This window comes from Schistocerca gregaria, chromosome 1 (genome assembly GCF_023897955.1).
Source record: "Schistocerca gregaria isolate iqSchGreg1 chromosome 1, iqSchGreg1.2, whole genome shotgun sequence".
Taxonomy (NCBI): domain Eukaryota; kingdom Metazoa; phylum Arthropoda; class Insecta; order Orthoptera; family Acrididae; genus Schistocerca; species Schistocerca gregaria.
In genome coordinates, this window is record NC_064920.1 from 253,231,104 (window position 1) to 253,247,836 (window position 16,733).

Sequence of the window (16,733 nt, forward strand, 5' to 3'; positions counted from 1 at the left end):
ACACATTCCCGAAGGAGATTGAGTTGTTGGACAACAAAAATTTTAATTACAGGCAAGACCCTTTAACAAATTTTCACAGACAAAAATATGAAGCCTATTTCTATGTGCGTAAAGGCATTAGTATTTAAATACCTTGTGTGTTGAGATTTTCCTAGCTTTTTGAACTCACCAAACAATTTTCAGCCTTGTAGTATTACAAAAAAATTTAAACTTATTCTGAGAAAAATTATTCGAAGAAGGTTTCATTAAAGCAAACACAAGTTGCTGCTTGACAGTAGTTCTACAACTATATACATTGCTTCTTCCATTCTTCTCTTGTTCGTCCACAACTTTCATTATATTCTACCAGGGGCGAACAAACATAGTAATTACTTACAGTAACCCTCACCTCTGACCGGTCATTTCCAAAAAGTGCTCATGCCCCCTCTGTCTGCTCTCAACATCAACAATGTACCTCTAGCAATATACAGCAAGATAAGAGTCAGCCGACGTTACAGCAAAGTGCCATTACATAGAAGGTTGTGAAAAAGAACGCAATAGTTCCTTGAAAAACATTCTCCAAGAGTGTTTACGTCGACAGCTTTCTCAATATCCCATAACACTTCTGACATAAACAAGTACGTGATACAGTCAAACTGCGTTTATCAATAGGCCTATCACCACCTCCTTTAGCGAAACTTTAACCCGAAACCCCTGCTCGAATGGTCAGAGTGTCTAAAAAAAAAATTCCAAGGTCGACATCTCATATATCTGGCCAATGTAGTCGACAGTCCTTTCCCGTCTCCTTCATCCGTGATGGCGACCCTCGACCCGTGTGATTTCCTTGACACACCACGTACCCTTTACCGGCATCCGCAGGGTCCGAACACTGTCTCGTCTCGTGTAACCAGAGTCCACTAACCAACCAATGCTGACTCACCTCTCTTCTAATTCGAACCTTAGTCCAGCGATTGTATGTCGCACTCCACGGTGAATATCTTTGGGCGAATGTCGTTGGAGACACCTGAGTTACGATAAAACAAATAATCGGCCATATGACATTTTTAAACTTGTTTTGAACATAATGGACTATTGCTGAATGTGTGGTATCTGTTTTTCGTTGGAGTAACGGAGGGGACGGCTTAAAGACTGATAACGGGCTTGTATGTTTCACAAGATGATGTAACACGAATTCTGAAAAAACTCAACTCGCTGCTTCCTAGGGCAGTGTAAACATTCTTCCCACTCTCTTCCGGTGAACTGAATGGAAAGAACCCTCCAACATGTGCTTAATAATGATACTTACGAAAAGTAGGACTGTTGATGTAATAAAACTGAGCACAAAATGAAGAGATACTGAAAAGAATAGAGCAGTAAACAAGTCTGTAGAGAGCAGACAGGTGGACGAAAGACAGGTTACCGGGACAGCTATTACAGCAGCCATGAAGGGCTCTGTAACAAACATCGCATAAAGATTAGAACATGAAAAGATTCTTATGTTGCATGTTTTTGTATGTAGCTATCAAAAAAGATTAGCACCAAACAGGAACGCTTATTGAATTAGTCAGGAGATTAACTAGATGAAGACGCCCTTCCTGTCTGTAGAAAATCGACCTTCAGAAAGAAAACTGCAGTATACCTACATTCTTGAGCAGCTAAAAACACCCAATCCCAGTTAACTATCTAACGGCTTCTTGGGGCAACAAAAGTTTGATATTAAGTATTGCATATAATTGCTGACCGAATTTAAAAATTTAAAATATTGACATCTCTACATGAGATCTCGAGCTTTTAGAGAGTAGGGGATCAAGAGGTTAGTGGGATATCACCAGAAACGAAAATATTTTCGTTCGGCTTAAACAAAACAAACTGAGAACAGAAAACGTTCGAAATTACGGAAGTCAGGATCTTCATTGGCAATAATCATTTTGTAATGTAACCTAAGGCTGGTAACTGCATTAGCTGTCTGGAGAACGCCGAAAACTGAACTACTGGAAGCAGAACACTTAAAAGAAGCTGCTTAAATGTATTACAATATTTTACCCTTACCAGTTAAATACACCAAAATATTGCTGTACATCTTCCATTATCTCACAATGAGTGATGTTATTAGGTGTACCTTTTGCGGATTTGAACTGAGTTTTCGTCATGACAGTACTACAATGTCTCGTGCATACGATTATCCACTCCCGGAACAAATCTGTTTCAGTGGTTGTATAATTTCAAGTGATATTTATCGTGAAGGGAAACTGTTCAGTTTTCAGTGTCTTTTTGTCTCATTGCCTTTTTTGCATGTTTTTTATAACTTTCACTTTGTAGTAAACTAACAAAATGCTATTTCTATTACTTGAAATCCGCACATACATTTTCACTTTTCATACTGTTTCAAGACATATATAACACAACAAATTTCAGACATAAATTACCTGATAACGTTTGTTATGTGTTGTTTTTCATCTCTAAGTTTTAGCGTTAATCCCAGTAATCAACTCAACCGAACTGTCATATTTTATTCTTTTATGAGCTCACTAACGACATGTCTTAGTATTGTGTAACAGATACCACTTCTTTTTAATTGCTCCTAATATTTCCAGAATTATACATTCACCTGGTAGCAGGTATTAACACTTCTCTGGTGATGCCTTACCACTGGAGAATAGAAGCGTTGTTCATCTATGGAAAACAGTACTTCACATCGAGTTTTTTGATCGACTCATAACTTTAATCCATTTCAGAGTATTCATTCCGTGCCGAAAATATAACACAAACTGAACACTCAATAGTTAAAAATACCAATATTTTTTATTTTCTTAGTTTATACGACATTTAATTTAAAAAAACATGTTTAAGAAGAAGTAAGGATTTCGTGATGTTCAGCATTTTACTACCACAAAGAAAATCATCGATTACAGTTGCTGTTGCAATGACTGGTTTCCAGTATTCACTAACCATCAGCGCGAATAAATATACTTACAAACATAATCAATTTCCGTGACTGGCCGATGTTCACACGTCGTTCAATGTGATCAATTACGTTTGTGATCTGATGATGAGTTAACACTGGAGACCGGTCATTTACATGTAATTTTGTAGTGATTGTTACGGGAAGCAAATTAGTTAGTGTTCGTTAGATGGACTGCTAGACAACGAATTTCACAGTGTGGACTACTATGATCCTTGCCTATATTTAGAACTGTTCTTTACTTCGAACCATGAAATCAGTTTTCCCGAAAAAGTGGTTTGTCAGTCGCAACTTCACATGCTCGTTAGAGATCGACTCTTTGCTTCAATCTGACGTTACTTGCACGTATAATTTTCGACAGTAAATTATTTGATACTTTAAAATATTTGTCATCCGAAACTTTACGTTTCAAAGTCTCCACCTCCAACAAAAAAGACGTAAGAAAAATCTGTAATTACTATATGGGATAAATCTTATAATTTCTATTCATGTAAAAATCTGTTCTTAATTTTAATTTGAGGCAGAATTTCTTCCTGAGTGACCTTTCCCTTCCAAGAATCAGCTTCGAACTTACACCATAACTCGAAAATTTCTGAACGCATTTTGTTTCCGTTGATTACAAAAATGCCTTAGTCGTCAAAGTATCTTTCAAAGGTTCTGTATCTCATTGTGTTTTCTACATATTAGCTTCGAAAAACGACTTTTTTTACATTTTAATGTTATCAATGTCTAACTCAACAAGTTTCAAGACCTTGCTTGTATCCTGTAAATATTAGGCGAAAACTCAGAAATTCGTATATCGGCTAGGTATCTATATCGTCTCTAAGTATTTCACAAAATTGTTCTGGATTTTGATTAGGACTGGGAAGTTTCTTACATGAGATCTGTAAAGCACAGTACTTTGTGCAGCGAAGGGTGTCATGAAGCCATTGTATCCCCTCCTGCGGCAAGCTGTCCCACAAATGTTGTAACTGCTCCTTAATATCCAGGATATTCGCAATGGGATGTCCGAGATCGTCCCGCCCAGGTTCTGGCATGAGCAAACGTGGAGATCTTCCTGTCCACGAGAGTACATCATGGAAACAGTTTTAGGTGTTGCTGAGCAAAAGTCACACAATATTTTTTAAAGGAACACACCGCCATGTGACTGTTGTTGTTTATTCAATTACGATTCAGGTTTCGGGCTTTTATTGCCTTTTCAAGTGATTATGTCATTAACATACATAGCAGGACAATTTTAAGCTTGATGTTTTGCAATACATGTCAATGACGTAAACTCAATCACTTGAAAATCGTATAAAATGCCGAAACCTGGCTTATAATTAAACAAACAACAATACAGTAAAATGGCTGTGTGTTCATTTAAAAATCATGGAAACAGCTCGTAGATAAACATTCCATGCGTAGACGAGCGTCGTCCTGTTGAAAAATGGGGTAGGGATACTGTCATATCGAGACATAATATTGTAGGGTGTACAATAATTTTGTATAATAATTACGTGTTATTTATGGCTGTTGGAAACAGATAATATGCAACGACTTATTATAGGCTAAGTAAACATTTTAGAGACTTTGACATGTTAAGTCACAATATTCGGAAGCGACGGCAGTCGAACAAAGAAAGCCGGCAAGTGTGTGACATTGGTCACGTTTCTGTCCAACGTGAGGGGCATAGAACTACGACAAAGAGTCAGTTGCCACCCTAGAAACTTCTCGACGTTGGTGAAAACATCGAATAAACACTTCCGACAAACATGCATGAAGAGGTCGTTGGAGGGGAGAAAGAGGACATGAGGAAACGTAGGCTCGAAGAAAGGACCGATGGTTAGTCAGCGAACGTTATACTTCGCTACAACGATTTAGCCGCTACGCTGCTCGACAGAAGAAGATAAGGGTACCGCGCCAACAGGTCAACGCAGAAGGTGCCATCCCAAATGTTACCAGAAAGAAGTTCGTGTGGTACTTACCCAGGTGGCTGGTGAGGACGGAGGGACTGTGGGCTCACCAATGGATCACTTTTGAACCTAGGCCTGATGACCTGCGCATGAAGACGCCGAACCTGAGGGTCGCTGGTTCGAGTCCAGGACGGAGCACTCCGCTCCACGCCGTAGCCGCTTATTAATCCACAAGGAAAATACCGAGCGGCCGTCGCAGTGAATCACGCGTACGTTCCTGAATGGAAGAATACGCCTTCCGACGCGCCGCTGCAAAAACGAGCCGTCGCAGCATCAGCGGTCGCTGGAATCTGCCGCAATGAACTGAGCGAGTTAAAACAAATTGTATTACTCTGTATGTTTAAAGGGTCTTATGTCTCAATAAATGACTGTTAGTGGAACCACCACTGCTTCTCTCACACCTCACCCTCTGAGCCAAGGAAAAAGCCCACTCTACCGACCACAAAGTGTCGCTTTCCCTCTCGCCATCCCTGACAAAATAATGACCTTTGCTCCCCTCTGTCACTGACGGTCGGTACCTACTGCCACTAAATCCCGACCCACTACAATACCATTAGCATACAGGCTGTCCGTGACGTACCGTTGCGCTTCTCATAGCTAAAATATTTAAAAACACACAGCATATTGTCCAAAAGACCATGTCCATATACATATCGCTCACAGATTCTTGTTACATGATGCAAATACATACACAGTAGCACATTTGTTAACACGTCCTGGATACATACTATACAGTGTTGTAGGCCATGTAAATCGGATTTGCACTGTGTATTACGTATGTGCCCAGTATATGTTAACAAATGTGCTATTGTGTACGTATCTGCATCATGCAAACAAGAATCTGTTGACGATATGTACACTATGTGATCAAAAGTAACCGGACACATGACTTACAAGTTCGTGGCACCCTCCATCCGTAATACTGGAATTCAGTATGGTATTTGGCTCACCCTTAGCCTTGATGACAGCTGCCACTCTCGCAGGCATACGTTCAATCAGATGATGGAAGGTTTCTTGTGGAATGGCAGCCCATTCTTCATGGATTGCTGCACTGAGGAGGGGTACCGACTTCTGCCGGTGAGTTCTGGCACGACGTCAGCGTTCCAAAATATCCCAGAGGTGTTCTATAGGATTCAGGTCAGGACACTGTGCAGACCAGTCCATTACAGGAATGTTATCGTCATGTAACCACTCCGCCACAGGCCATGCATTATGAACAGGTGCTCGATCGTGTTGAAAGATTCAATCGCCATCCCATAACTGCTCTTCAACAGTGAGAAGAAAAAAGGTGCCTAAAACATCAATGTAGGCCTTTGCTGTGGCAATGCCACGCAAAACAACAAGGGGTGCAAGCTCCCTCCATGAAAAACACGACCACACCATAACACCACCGCTTCCGAATTTTACTGTTGCCACTACACGCACTGGCAGATGACGTTCACCGGGCACTCGCCATACCCACACCATGCCATCGGATCGCCACAGCGTCTACCGTGATTCGTCACACCACATAACGTTTTTCCACTGTTCAGTTGTCCAGTGTTTACGCTCCTTATGCCAAGCGGGGCGTCGTTTGGCATTTACCGGCGTGATGTGCGACTTATGAGCAGCCGCTCGACCATGAATCCAAATATTCTCACCTCCCGCCTAACTGTCATAGTACTTGCAATGGATCCTGATGCAGTTTGGAATTGATATGTGATGGTCTCCACCTCCCGCCTAACTGTCATAGTACTTGCAATGGACCCTGATGCAGTTTGGAATTGATATGTGATGGTCTGGAAATACGTGTGCTTATCACGCATTACGACCCTCTTCAACTGTCTGCCGGGTCTGTCAGTCTACAGACGAAGTCGGCCTGTACGGTTTCGTGCTCTGCGTCTCCCTTCATGTTTCCACTTCACTATCACATCGAAAACAGTGGACCTAGGGATGATGGCACCCAATCACCTGAGTACGTTCGAAGTCGGTGAGTTCCGCGGAGCGCCCCATTCTACTCTCTTACGATTTCGAATGAATACTGAGGTCGCTGATATGGAGTACCTGGCAGTGGGTGGCAGGACAATGCACCTATTACGAAAAACGTATTTTTTGGGAGTTTCCGGATACCTTTGATCACATAGTGTATATGCCGGCCATGGTGGCCGAGCGGTTCTAGGCACTACAGTCTGGAACCGCGCGACCGCTACGGTCGCAGGTTCGAATCCCGCCTTGGCCATGGATGTGTGTGATGTCCTTAGGTTAGTTAGGTTTAAGTAGTTCTAAGTTCTAGAACACTGATGACCTCAGAAGTTCAGTCCCATAGTGCTCAGAGCCATTTGAACCAACATAGTGTATATGGACATGCCGTTTTGGACAAGATATTGTATGTTTTCAAATATTTCAACGATGACAAAAGTCTATAAAGTACTGCGTTTTTCCACTTGACATATTTTGCATGAGGTAAAATGAACATGTTTTACTACAAAAAAATGTGTAAGATCTGAAGATGACGGCTACGACTGTTGAAACCGGTTGTCTTGAATTAAAAAACTATTTTGTAAGACCAAGGCTTTTTAACGCTTTTTAACAATTAAAACAACTCACCCTTCTGTATTCTCACTATGAAAAAATTCAATAATTCATTCTGATGGCTTTTCTGGCTCTCACAGAGAATTGCAACTCTAATGATTCACCATACCCGCCGATGGTGTGTTACTTCGACATTCCATTATGTCTACTGGGTACTTTACTTTTTTGTCAGAAAGTGTGTTTTAGGGTTGCCTCTGTAGGAGATGCCAAACATCTCTTGCAACCTAAGACGACGTATTTATCTACCCGGTGTACTAGTCCCGAAACTTTCACTCATAAATACTATGACGATTGCCTGACCGAAGTTCCGAGAATTTTTAACACGTGACGTAAAGCTCAATTGAATTTTCTCAGGTGTTTGTGTCAAATCCACTTGGCTTGGTAGCCATTACATTTTGCACCGTTTCTGACAAATACAACGTTTGTTTCAGACATTCGCGGTGAAGATGGGCCTCGACACCCGTACGCCGGTGACGCTGTGGAAGGACAAGGCGCTCGTCGAGGCCAACGTCGCCGTTCTGCACAGCTTCCAGGTTAGTTGCCCACACGTGACCTTACTGCACGCAGAAAACGGTGGGCGCACACCATGGTACCTACAGGTGACGAAGTGACCAAGTGGTAATTTGTGCCACTCAACAAGTGCACAGTCTGCAGATTTTAGCGACAGTGGAGAAAAAGACTAAGGATTTCTTTTTTGCGATGGGCATCTAACCAGTCCTCAGCCTTGGAGAAAGTGCTGTCTTAGGGTGAGGTAGCTATGACAGGCCACCCCAAAGTATCCAGAATGAATAAGTATACTGAGGTGCGATTTTAGCCAAGTTTCGGCGGACGATATTGCAAATTTCCTTACGTTCGCAAGTGATTTTTATCGCATACTGGGTAAAACACGTAAACCTGTACCGCAATTATTGCGGAGATGGAAAGTGCTATTGGTGTACGGTTTTCAAGAAGTGGAATGTTACTTAGGGGCTCTCACTGTTAGCCAATAAACACATTGTAATAATACTGAGGAAGGGTATTTTCAGTACAGGCATACTTTTTTCTAATTGGGACAGTGCCTACTGACATTAACAGAGTAAAAGTGGAGTAAATTTGAACGTCAGTGGTGTTTGTTGCAAGATTCTAGTGCGAGTCATTTGCGATTACCGTATTTTGAAAAGTTCAACACTGACACTTGTTCGTGCACATTCAACTTGCGTAATTGCTACGAACTTGCGAACGCTATAATTTGGTGAAAACTACACCTCTATATATTCGTTCATCACGGATATATTTTGGGCTGACCCGGTTTAGGTGCCTCATTCTGTGTATTACTAAGCTTTCATTGGGCCATCAGTTTCAGTTGTGCGTTGCCTATCTAACGGCTCCCAGGGGCGACAGAAATTTGGATTTCAGTACAAATAATAATAATTTTAACCTAAGGAATTATTGCTCGGAATATAATTCTTTATACGCTACTATGTCTGGAATGAACAATGCATATGAGGTACGTGTTTACATAGTTCTTACGTTTCGTAAGAAATAACTCCTTTCCGCACCGGCTTTCGAGGGGCCACCTTAAAAAAAGAAAAAACATCATCGTTTGTGATATGTTCACGGTGGAATTAACTACCCCTTGCATTTCACAACTCACGATGGAAAATTGAGCCACTCGTTACAAGAATTTGCAGACACGCTGGTCCAGCGGGAATTAGTTGTTAGAAAGCCAAACTAATCCAGAGAGAAACGTTTCGCCAACAGGCGACATCCTAAGGTGGAGAAAGGTGTTGCTATGGACAGGAACTTAAGAGAGACTTGACCGTTCAAGTCACAGAGAGCCGGTGAATGTTCTCCACGAAAAAATTGCGCAAGTAGAATTTGTTCCGTTGTATCGTGTGAAGAAGATTCGTCGACAATCACCCGTAATCTGTCACCTCAAATGCACACACCGAAGAATACAGTCCGGAGAGCATCGTGGCAGTGTCAGTTACACAACGTGTGCGAGGAAAGATGCCAAATGATCTGACATTGAGTTACGTTGCATTGAGACTTCGAACAGTTGCTATGAACCTAAATTGTTGCTATACTGCGTGAGGTCTTTGTGTGAAGGAAAACTAAATGGAAAATAAGCAAGTTTGCCTACTATCTCTTCAGTATCGCATTTTGTTCGTTAACGTACATTTCGAAGGACAGTTTCATCTTCATGGCTTCAGCTGCCTATTTCCATTCATTTTACTGTCTCCATTTGGACAAAATTAGTACGAAACACTGCATATCCATTTATGACTGTTTCTTCTTTCAAAGTACTCACTTTATGTTCCTTTAACTTGTTTACAAATTATTAATCTAAAGGTTTGTGATACCTTGCACAAGCAAGTAGGAAGACTCCGTTTGCACTTAGTGGAGGACGAGGCTTCAAATCCACTTTCACCCATTTAGATTTAGATTTTAGGCGGTGTCCCTCAATTTTGTAACTTCATTGCCAATTGGGATGGGTGCTGTGATTTCTGTACCTTGACAACAGCCTAGGACGTGCCGCTGATATGTGAGTGGCACCAGGAACGCTACTCCCAACAAACAGTATCAGGCACGCCCACAGATAAATATCACAACTATTGAAATAACTGAAAATGTCTGTGTGTAGAAAACTGATTTATTCATCTTCTTTACTTCACGTATATAAATTAATAATTGGGAGCCTTTACCGCGAAACTTTCTTCACTCATTCATGTTCCTTCCATTTTCTCCGATTTTCCTTTATATTTTTGGTTTAGGTTATACAGGGTGGTCCACTGATAGTGACCGGGCCAAATATCTGACGAAATAAGCATCAAAAGAAAATACTACAAAGAAAGAAACTCGAATAGTTTGAAGTGAGAAACCATATGGCGCTATGGCTGGCCCGTCAGATGGCGCTGCCATAGGAAAAACGGACATCAACTACGTTTTTTAAAATAGGAACCCCCATTTTTTATTACATATTCGTGTAGTACGTTAAAAATATGAATGTTTTAGTTGGACCACTTTTTTCGCTCTGTTTTAGATGGGCTGTAATTCTCATAAACGTATAAGTACGTGGCATCGCGTAACATACCGGCAGTGCGGACGGTGTTTGCTTCGTGATACATTACCCGTGTTAAAATGGACCGTTTACCAATTGCGGAAAAGGTCGATATCGTTTTAATGTATGGCTATTGTGATCAAAATGCCCAACGGGCGTGTGCTATGTATGCTGCTCGGTATCCTGGACGACATCATCCAAGTGTCCGGACCGTTCGCTGGATAGTTACGTTATTTAAGGAAACAGGAAGTGTTCAGCCACATGTGAAACGCCCACCACGACCTGCACAAATGATGATGCCAAAGTAGGTGTTTTAGCTGCTGTCGCGGCTAATCCGCACATCAGTAGCAGACAAATTGCGAGAGAATCTGGAATCTCAAAAACGTCGGTGTTGAGAATGCTACATCAACATCGATTGCACGCGTACCATATTTCTACGCAGCAGGAAATGCATGGCGACGACTTTGAACGTCGTGTACAGTTCTGCCACTGAGCACAAGAGAAATTACGGGACGATGACAGATTTTTTGCACGCGTTCTATTTAGCGATGAAGCGTCATTCACCAACAGCGGTAATGTAACCCGGCATAATATGCACTATTGGGCAACGGTAAATCCACGATGGCTGCAACAAGTGGAACATCAGCGCCCTTGGCGGGTTAATGTATGGTGCGGCATTATGGGAGGAATGATAATTGGCCCCCATTTTATCGACGGCAATCTAAATGGTGCAATGTATGCTGATTTCCTGCGTAATGTTCTACCGATGTTAATACAAGATGTTTCACTGAGTGACAGAATGGCAGTGTACATCCAACATGATGGATGCTCGGCACATAGCTCGCGTGCGGTTGAAACGGTATTGAATAGCATATTTCATGACAGGTGGATTGGTCGTCGAAGCACCAAAGTATGGCCCGCACGGTCACCGGATCTGACATCGACGGATTTCTTTCTGTGGGGAAAGTTACAGGATATTTGCTATCGTGATCCACCAACAACCCCTTGACAACATACGTCAGCGGTTTGTCAATGCTTGTGCGAACATTACGGAATGCAAACTATTCGCTTTTGAGAGGAATGTCGTTACACGCATTGCCAAATGCATTGAGGATGACGGACATCATTTTGAGTATTTATAGCATTAATGTGGTGTTTACAGGTAATCTCGTTGTAACAGCATGCGTTCTCATAAATGATAAGTTCACAAAGGTACATGTATCACATTGGAACAACCGAAATAAACTGTTCAAACGTACCTACGTTCTATATTTTAATATAGAAAACCTACCTGTTACCAACTGTTCGTCTAAAACTCTGAGCCATATGTTTGTGACTATTACAGAGCCATCCATCACAAAGCGAAAAAAGTGGTCCAACTAAAACATTCATATTTCTTTACGTACTACACGAATATGTAATAAAAAATGGGGATTCCTATTTAGAAAAACAAAGTTGATATCCGTTTGAGCTATGGCAGCGCCATCTATCGGGCCAACCATAGCGCCATCTGGTTTCCCCCTTCAAGCTATACAAGTTTCGTTCTTTGCAGTTTTTTCGTTTGACGCTTATTTCGTGAGATATTTGGCCCGGTCACGATCTTTGAACCACGCTGTATATTCCTAAATTTTTCCTTACAGCCTCATTTCTTTTACGATCTTCCTTCGTACATTCTTCAACTGTCTTAGAAATCCTCATTTCTTGAGCGTGTTTTCTACTTTCTTAGTGCCTTGTTGTCACTCAAGTCTCACTTCCATTGGTAGGGTTTGGTACTGCTGTTGGATAGCACACTGGACTTGCATTCGGGAGGAAGACGGTTCAAACTCGCGTCCGGCCGTCCTGATTTAGGTCTTCCGTGATTTCCCTAAATCGCTTCAGGCAAATACCGAGATGGTTCCTTCGAAAGGGCACGGCCGATTTCCTTCCCTATCCTTCCCTAATCCGAGCTTATGCTCCGTCTCTAATGACCTCGTTGTCGACGGGGCGTTAAACACTAATATCCTTCTTCTCCTACTTCTGTTGTGTTATAATACTTCGTCTGGGATTCTTTCATGGCTTTATTCTGCACCGTTCCACATATGCAAGTCAATTTATTTAATTTTGGTCCATATCATTGTTATAAGGCACATGGCTCTGAGCACTATGGCACTCAACTTCTGCTGTCATTAGTCCCCTAGAACTTAGAACTAGTTAAATCTAACTAACCTAAGGACAACACACACATCCATGCCCGAGGCAGGATTCGAACCTCCCACCGTAGCGGTCTCGCGGTTCCAGACTGCAGCGCCTAGAACCGCACGGCCACTTCTGCCATTGTTATAAGTGATGCCGCATCCTAGATATTTAAAATGTATAACTTTCTGCAAGATTTTATTATTCAAGGCTATTTTAGTTTTTATTAGTTGTCTGCCCTGAACAAATATTCCTGGCATGTGCCAATTCCCCGCTTACAGACTAAGTCGAAATTAGTGAATATTATTATCTTTTTCCCGGCCTAGCGATGTCTTGCGCTTTCCCTTATTTGTATCCCGTCGAACTCACCGTTAGAGTGCGATGGGATTTCTTCAACGACCAGGGCGATGCTCCTCAGTAGGTGAGCCCCGACAGAACTATCGTCAAGTCGCGGAGCGCTACCCCGTTTTGTGAGGTAATATGAAACTTCGTTCTATTTGTTCCACATAGCTTCTTGTATGCTTACGACCTCTGCCGTAGTCCGTCCGAATTCCTAACGTTATCGTCCGCCTGGCGATTACGCTGCCACGTGCAGCCTGCATTGCTAGAGGGTAGTCTAACCTGAAGCGTTGTTACACCCATGCGACTCGCTGTTGTTAAATCGCTCAAGGCAAACACATGGACGGTTCCCACGAAAACCGCAAGGCCAGTTGACGTTATTAGGGGCAGAGCGCTATTTAGGACTAGAGAAAGATAGGAAACGAACCGACTCGCTTGAAGAAAATTAAATTGGCAGTACAATTATTCCAACTTCAGTTACCTAGCGAGGTGGCGCACTGGTTAGCACACTGGGCTCGCATTCGGGAGGACGACGGTTCAATCCCACGTCCTGCCATCCTGATTTAGGTTTTCCGTAAATCGCTCCAGGCAAGCGCTGGTATGGTTCCTTTGAAAGGTCACGGCCGACTTCCTTCCCCGTCCTTCCCTAATCCGATGAGACCGATGACCTCGCTGTTTGGTCTCTTTTCCCAAACAATCCAATCCAACTTCAGTTATGGTAATAAAGACCACTTCCGAAGACAGTGAGCTCTATCTCTTTCCATACCAGAGTGAAAGACGATAGCTTCATTTATCACCTTCCCAGAAGAGCCATCGAATTGATGTCATTTTACCTAAGTCACGATAAGTACACCGCCCCAAGCTAGAGAAGCAGTTCCCAGGCCCCACAAACTCAGAGCGAATGAAGGGTGAAATTATTTAGAGTTCCTCAAAAAATTATGGCTGATGGACGTCATTTGTGATGGAAATCTCAGATCCTTACACTCCGTAAGTACAAGAGAGGAATCGTAACTTTGAATCCAAAAGAAACGTTCACAAACTACAAATCGTCACTGGAGCAAATTGTAGACACTTTCAGACTCCGTCTTTTCATTCAACAGCTACCTTTTTTCGTCGCCGCAAATCCTACTCGTTACGATTTCCATAAAATATCATATAATCAACATAAAATAGTTCCTCAGTTATGATCACTGTCAACACACCTGGTGCATACGTGTTTGAATTTAATAAAGTTACAGTAACTTAGCGATAAATATTTTCTCATTGTTTACCGGTTTTTGAAGATTCAATATTCCTTGGTCTAAACTGTCCACTAAAGAAGATCTTAATTTTGTGATGATATTCCTAAAAATTACAACGTTTGTACAATAACTTTACAAAAAATTGCCGTATTCCATTTTGTCCGTTGGATGGATCAGTACGGAAAATATGCAACCATTTATTTGAAGAAACGTAAAAAATTCGTCCCATACAGTATTAAGTAATTTTCAAGTATAGCACCTTGGCTATAATACAAGGTTTTTTTTATACTTTTAGAAAATGTTTTCGTGTGTTTCCTTACTGTGCAAAAATTGTTAAACGTCAAGTACGTCGTTTCCTCCGAGTCCCCCTGTAAGAAACTTACCTTCAAGCAAGAAGTCCGTAATTAGTACTTACTCAGAACGAACCAGTGTTTATCACAGGCACTGTGGCCTTCACGCAAGCTGTCAAGATCGTCAAGCCTCTGGCACTGAATGAGATCTTGACCACACATGGTTCATGTGCTATCGGATTTCAACACAACTGTATTGCACTGGCAATAAGACCACAAACGGTGAGTTAAGGAAGTGTACTGTTGTAAATTAGTAACTTACGAGCTTCACCACCTGCAGGTGAGGGGCGTGACGATCGTGGACCACCACACGGCCTCCGAGAGCTTCATGAAACACTACGAGAACGAGATGCGGCTACGCAACGGCTGCCCCGCCGACTGGATCTGGATCGTGCCGCCAATCTCTGGCTCGGTGTGCCCCGTCTTCCACCAGGAGATGGCGCTCTACATGCTCAAGCCCTCCTACGAGTACCAGGCAAGTGGTTCCCTGTGTAACTTCTGATAAACAAACCTTCTTCCCGACAACGTCCCTGGGCGGAAAGCTTTCTTTTCTGTGTTACTCTGGTCTTCTGAGCTTCGTAGCATTCCATTGCACCACCTTCCATCCCCATTCTATCTTCATGTGTCACAAGTATCATAAATACGATCGAGTCGGGATGCCTTACAGGACATCACTCAAAATAATAAGAATATAGATATGAAAGTCATGCATATGACTTACAAGGACCTAATAATTTTCTTTCAGTCACAACTTCGAGAGACGTTAATTCTATCGTTTAATGACACGAAAATATGCTATAAAAACTATGGCATCACAATGTTGATGGCGTCAACGATCCAAACCAAGGGTTGTGGAGGTCAGCTCAAGAAGAAGAAACTCAGGACCGTGGCTACTGGGAAGCCATGTTATTGGGATAGGAGCTTAGGGGTTTGTTACATCCACAGTCAGCGAACAAGAACGATTCTCAAGACTTCAAATAAACGAAGTTCATTTCCTGTAAATCTCTTTCCAGTGGTGACCTGCGGGCTGAAAGGCTGAAAGTCTAATTAAGAAACTATAATTCCACTGAAGGCAAAATTACATCAAGAACAATTACTTTCTGGCTAAATATGCTGCTAACGAAATATCCTTTTGAAGTAGGCCAATTCAGATAATAAGAACAGTTAATACTTCGCCTAATTAGTTATGATGGAAGAGCAGTATTGATAAGTACTTAAACCAACTCAAATTATGCTGACGGCTATCAGCGTAATCTCAGATAATATAAGTAGGTCAGTTAGTGAAACTTCCTGGGAGATTCAAACTGTGTGCCGGACCGAGACTCGAACTCGGGACCTTTGCCTTTCGCGAGGAAGTGCTGTACCGTCAGAGCTACCCAAGCACGACTCACGACCCCGTCCTCACAGCTTTACATCTGCCAGTATCACGTCTCGTACCTTTCAAACTTTGCACGTCTCCTTAATCTGCCAGGAAGTTTCAGATCAGCGCACACTCCGCTGCAGAGTGAAAATCTCATTCAGGTCAGTTAGTATTTCTCGAGTTGAACCCCAATTTGTGACACTCATTCTGGAGTTGATCACGAACTAGTGATAATCAATCTCCACAAGAGGCGAGAGGAATTAGAGTTCTGTGTAGCCAAGTTATCGATCAGTATTAAATGTCGGTCCAAACTGTTCAAAAAAAATTGTTCAAATGACTCTGTGCACTATGGGACTTAACATCTGTGGTCATCAGTCCACTAGAACTTAGAGCTACTTAAACCTAACTAACCTAAGGACATCACACACATCCATGACCGAGGCAGGATTCGAACCTGCGACCGTAGCAGTCCCGCGGTTCCGGACTGAGCTCTAGAACCGCGAGACCACCATGGCCGGCACCCAAACTGTTGATAAGACGTTGCAGGCCACACGTCTACTAGTAATGCTCCGGAGTCTTGCGGTTCCCCGGGGCGACGAGTCCGTGGCGTAGCTAACGGTGGACTGTGACTCATCTTCCAGGGCGCTCTGTAGAAAGATCCCGGCTACGGAAGAGCTGTTGCTCTCTGTGGGTGCTTGGCCCAGCCGCTAACTCGGTGGAGACTGCCTTCCGTGGTCTGTGACCGACCTTTAAATAGGCTGACC

General features: G+C 42.5%; 1 protein-coding gene across 2 annotated transcripts in view; it reads left to right on the forward strand.

Annotated features, from left to right (window-relative positions):
• LOC126339265 (nitric oxide synthase, salivary gland) overlaps positions 1-16,733 on the forward strand; it is a 1,479,392-nt gene that overhangs the window by 1,286,403 nt on the left and 176,256 nt on the right. For both annotated transcript variants that reach the window (XM_050001617.1, XM_050001616.1), the window contains exons 8-9: positions 7,899-8,000; positions 14,890-15,084. In XM_050001617.1, coding sequence (XP_049857574.1) covers positions 7,899-8,000; positions 14,890-15,084 — 297 coding nt within the window. The remainder of the gene's footprint in view (positions 1-7,898; positions 8,001-14,889; positions 15,085-16,733) is intronic.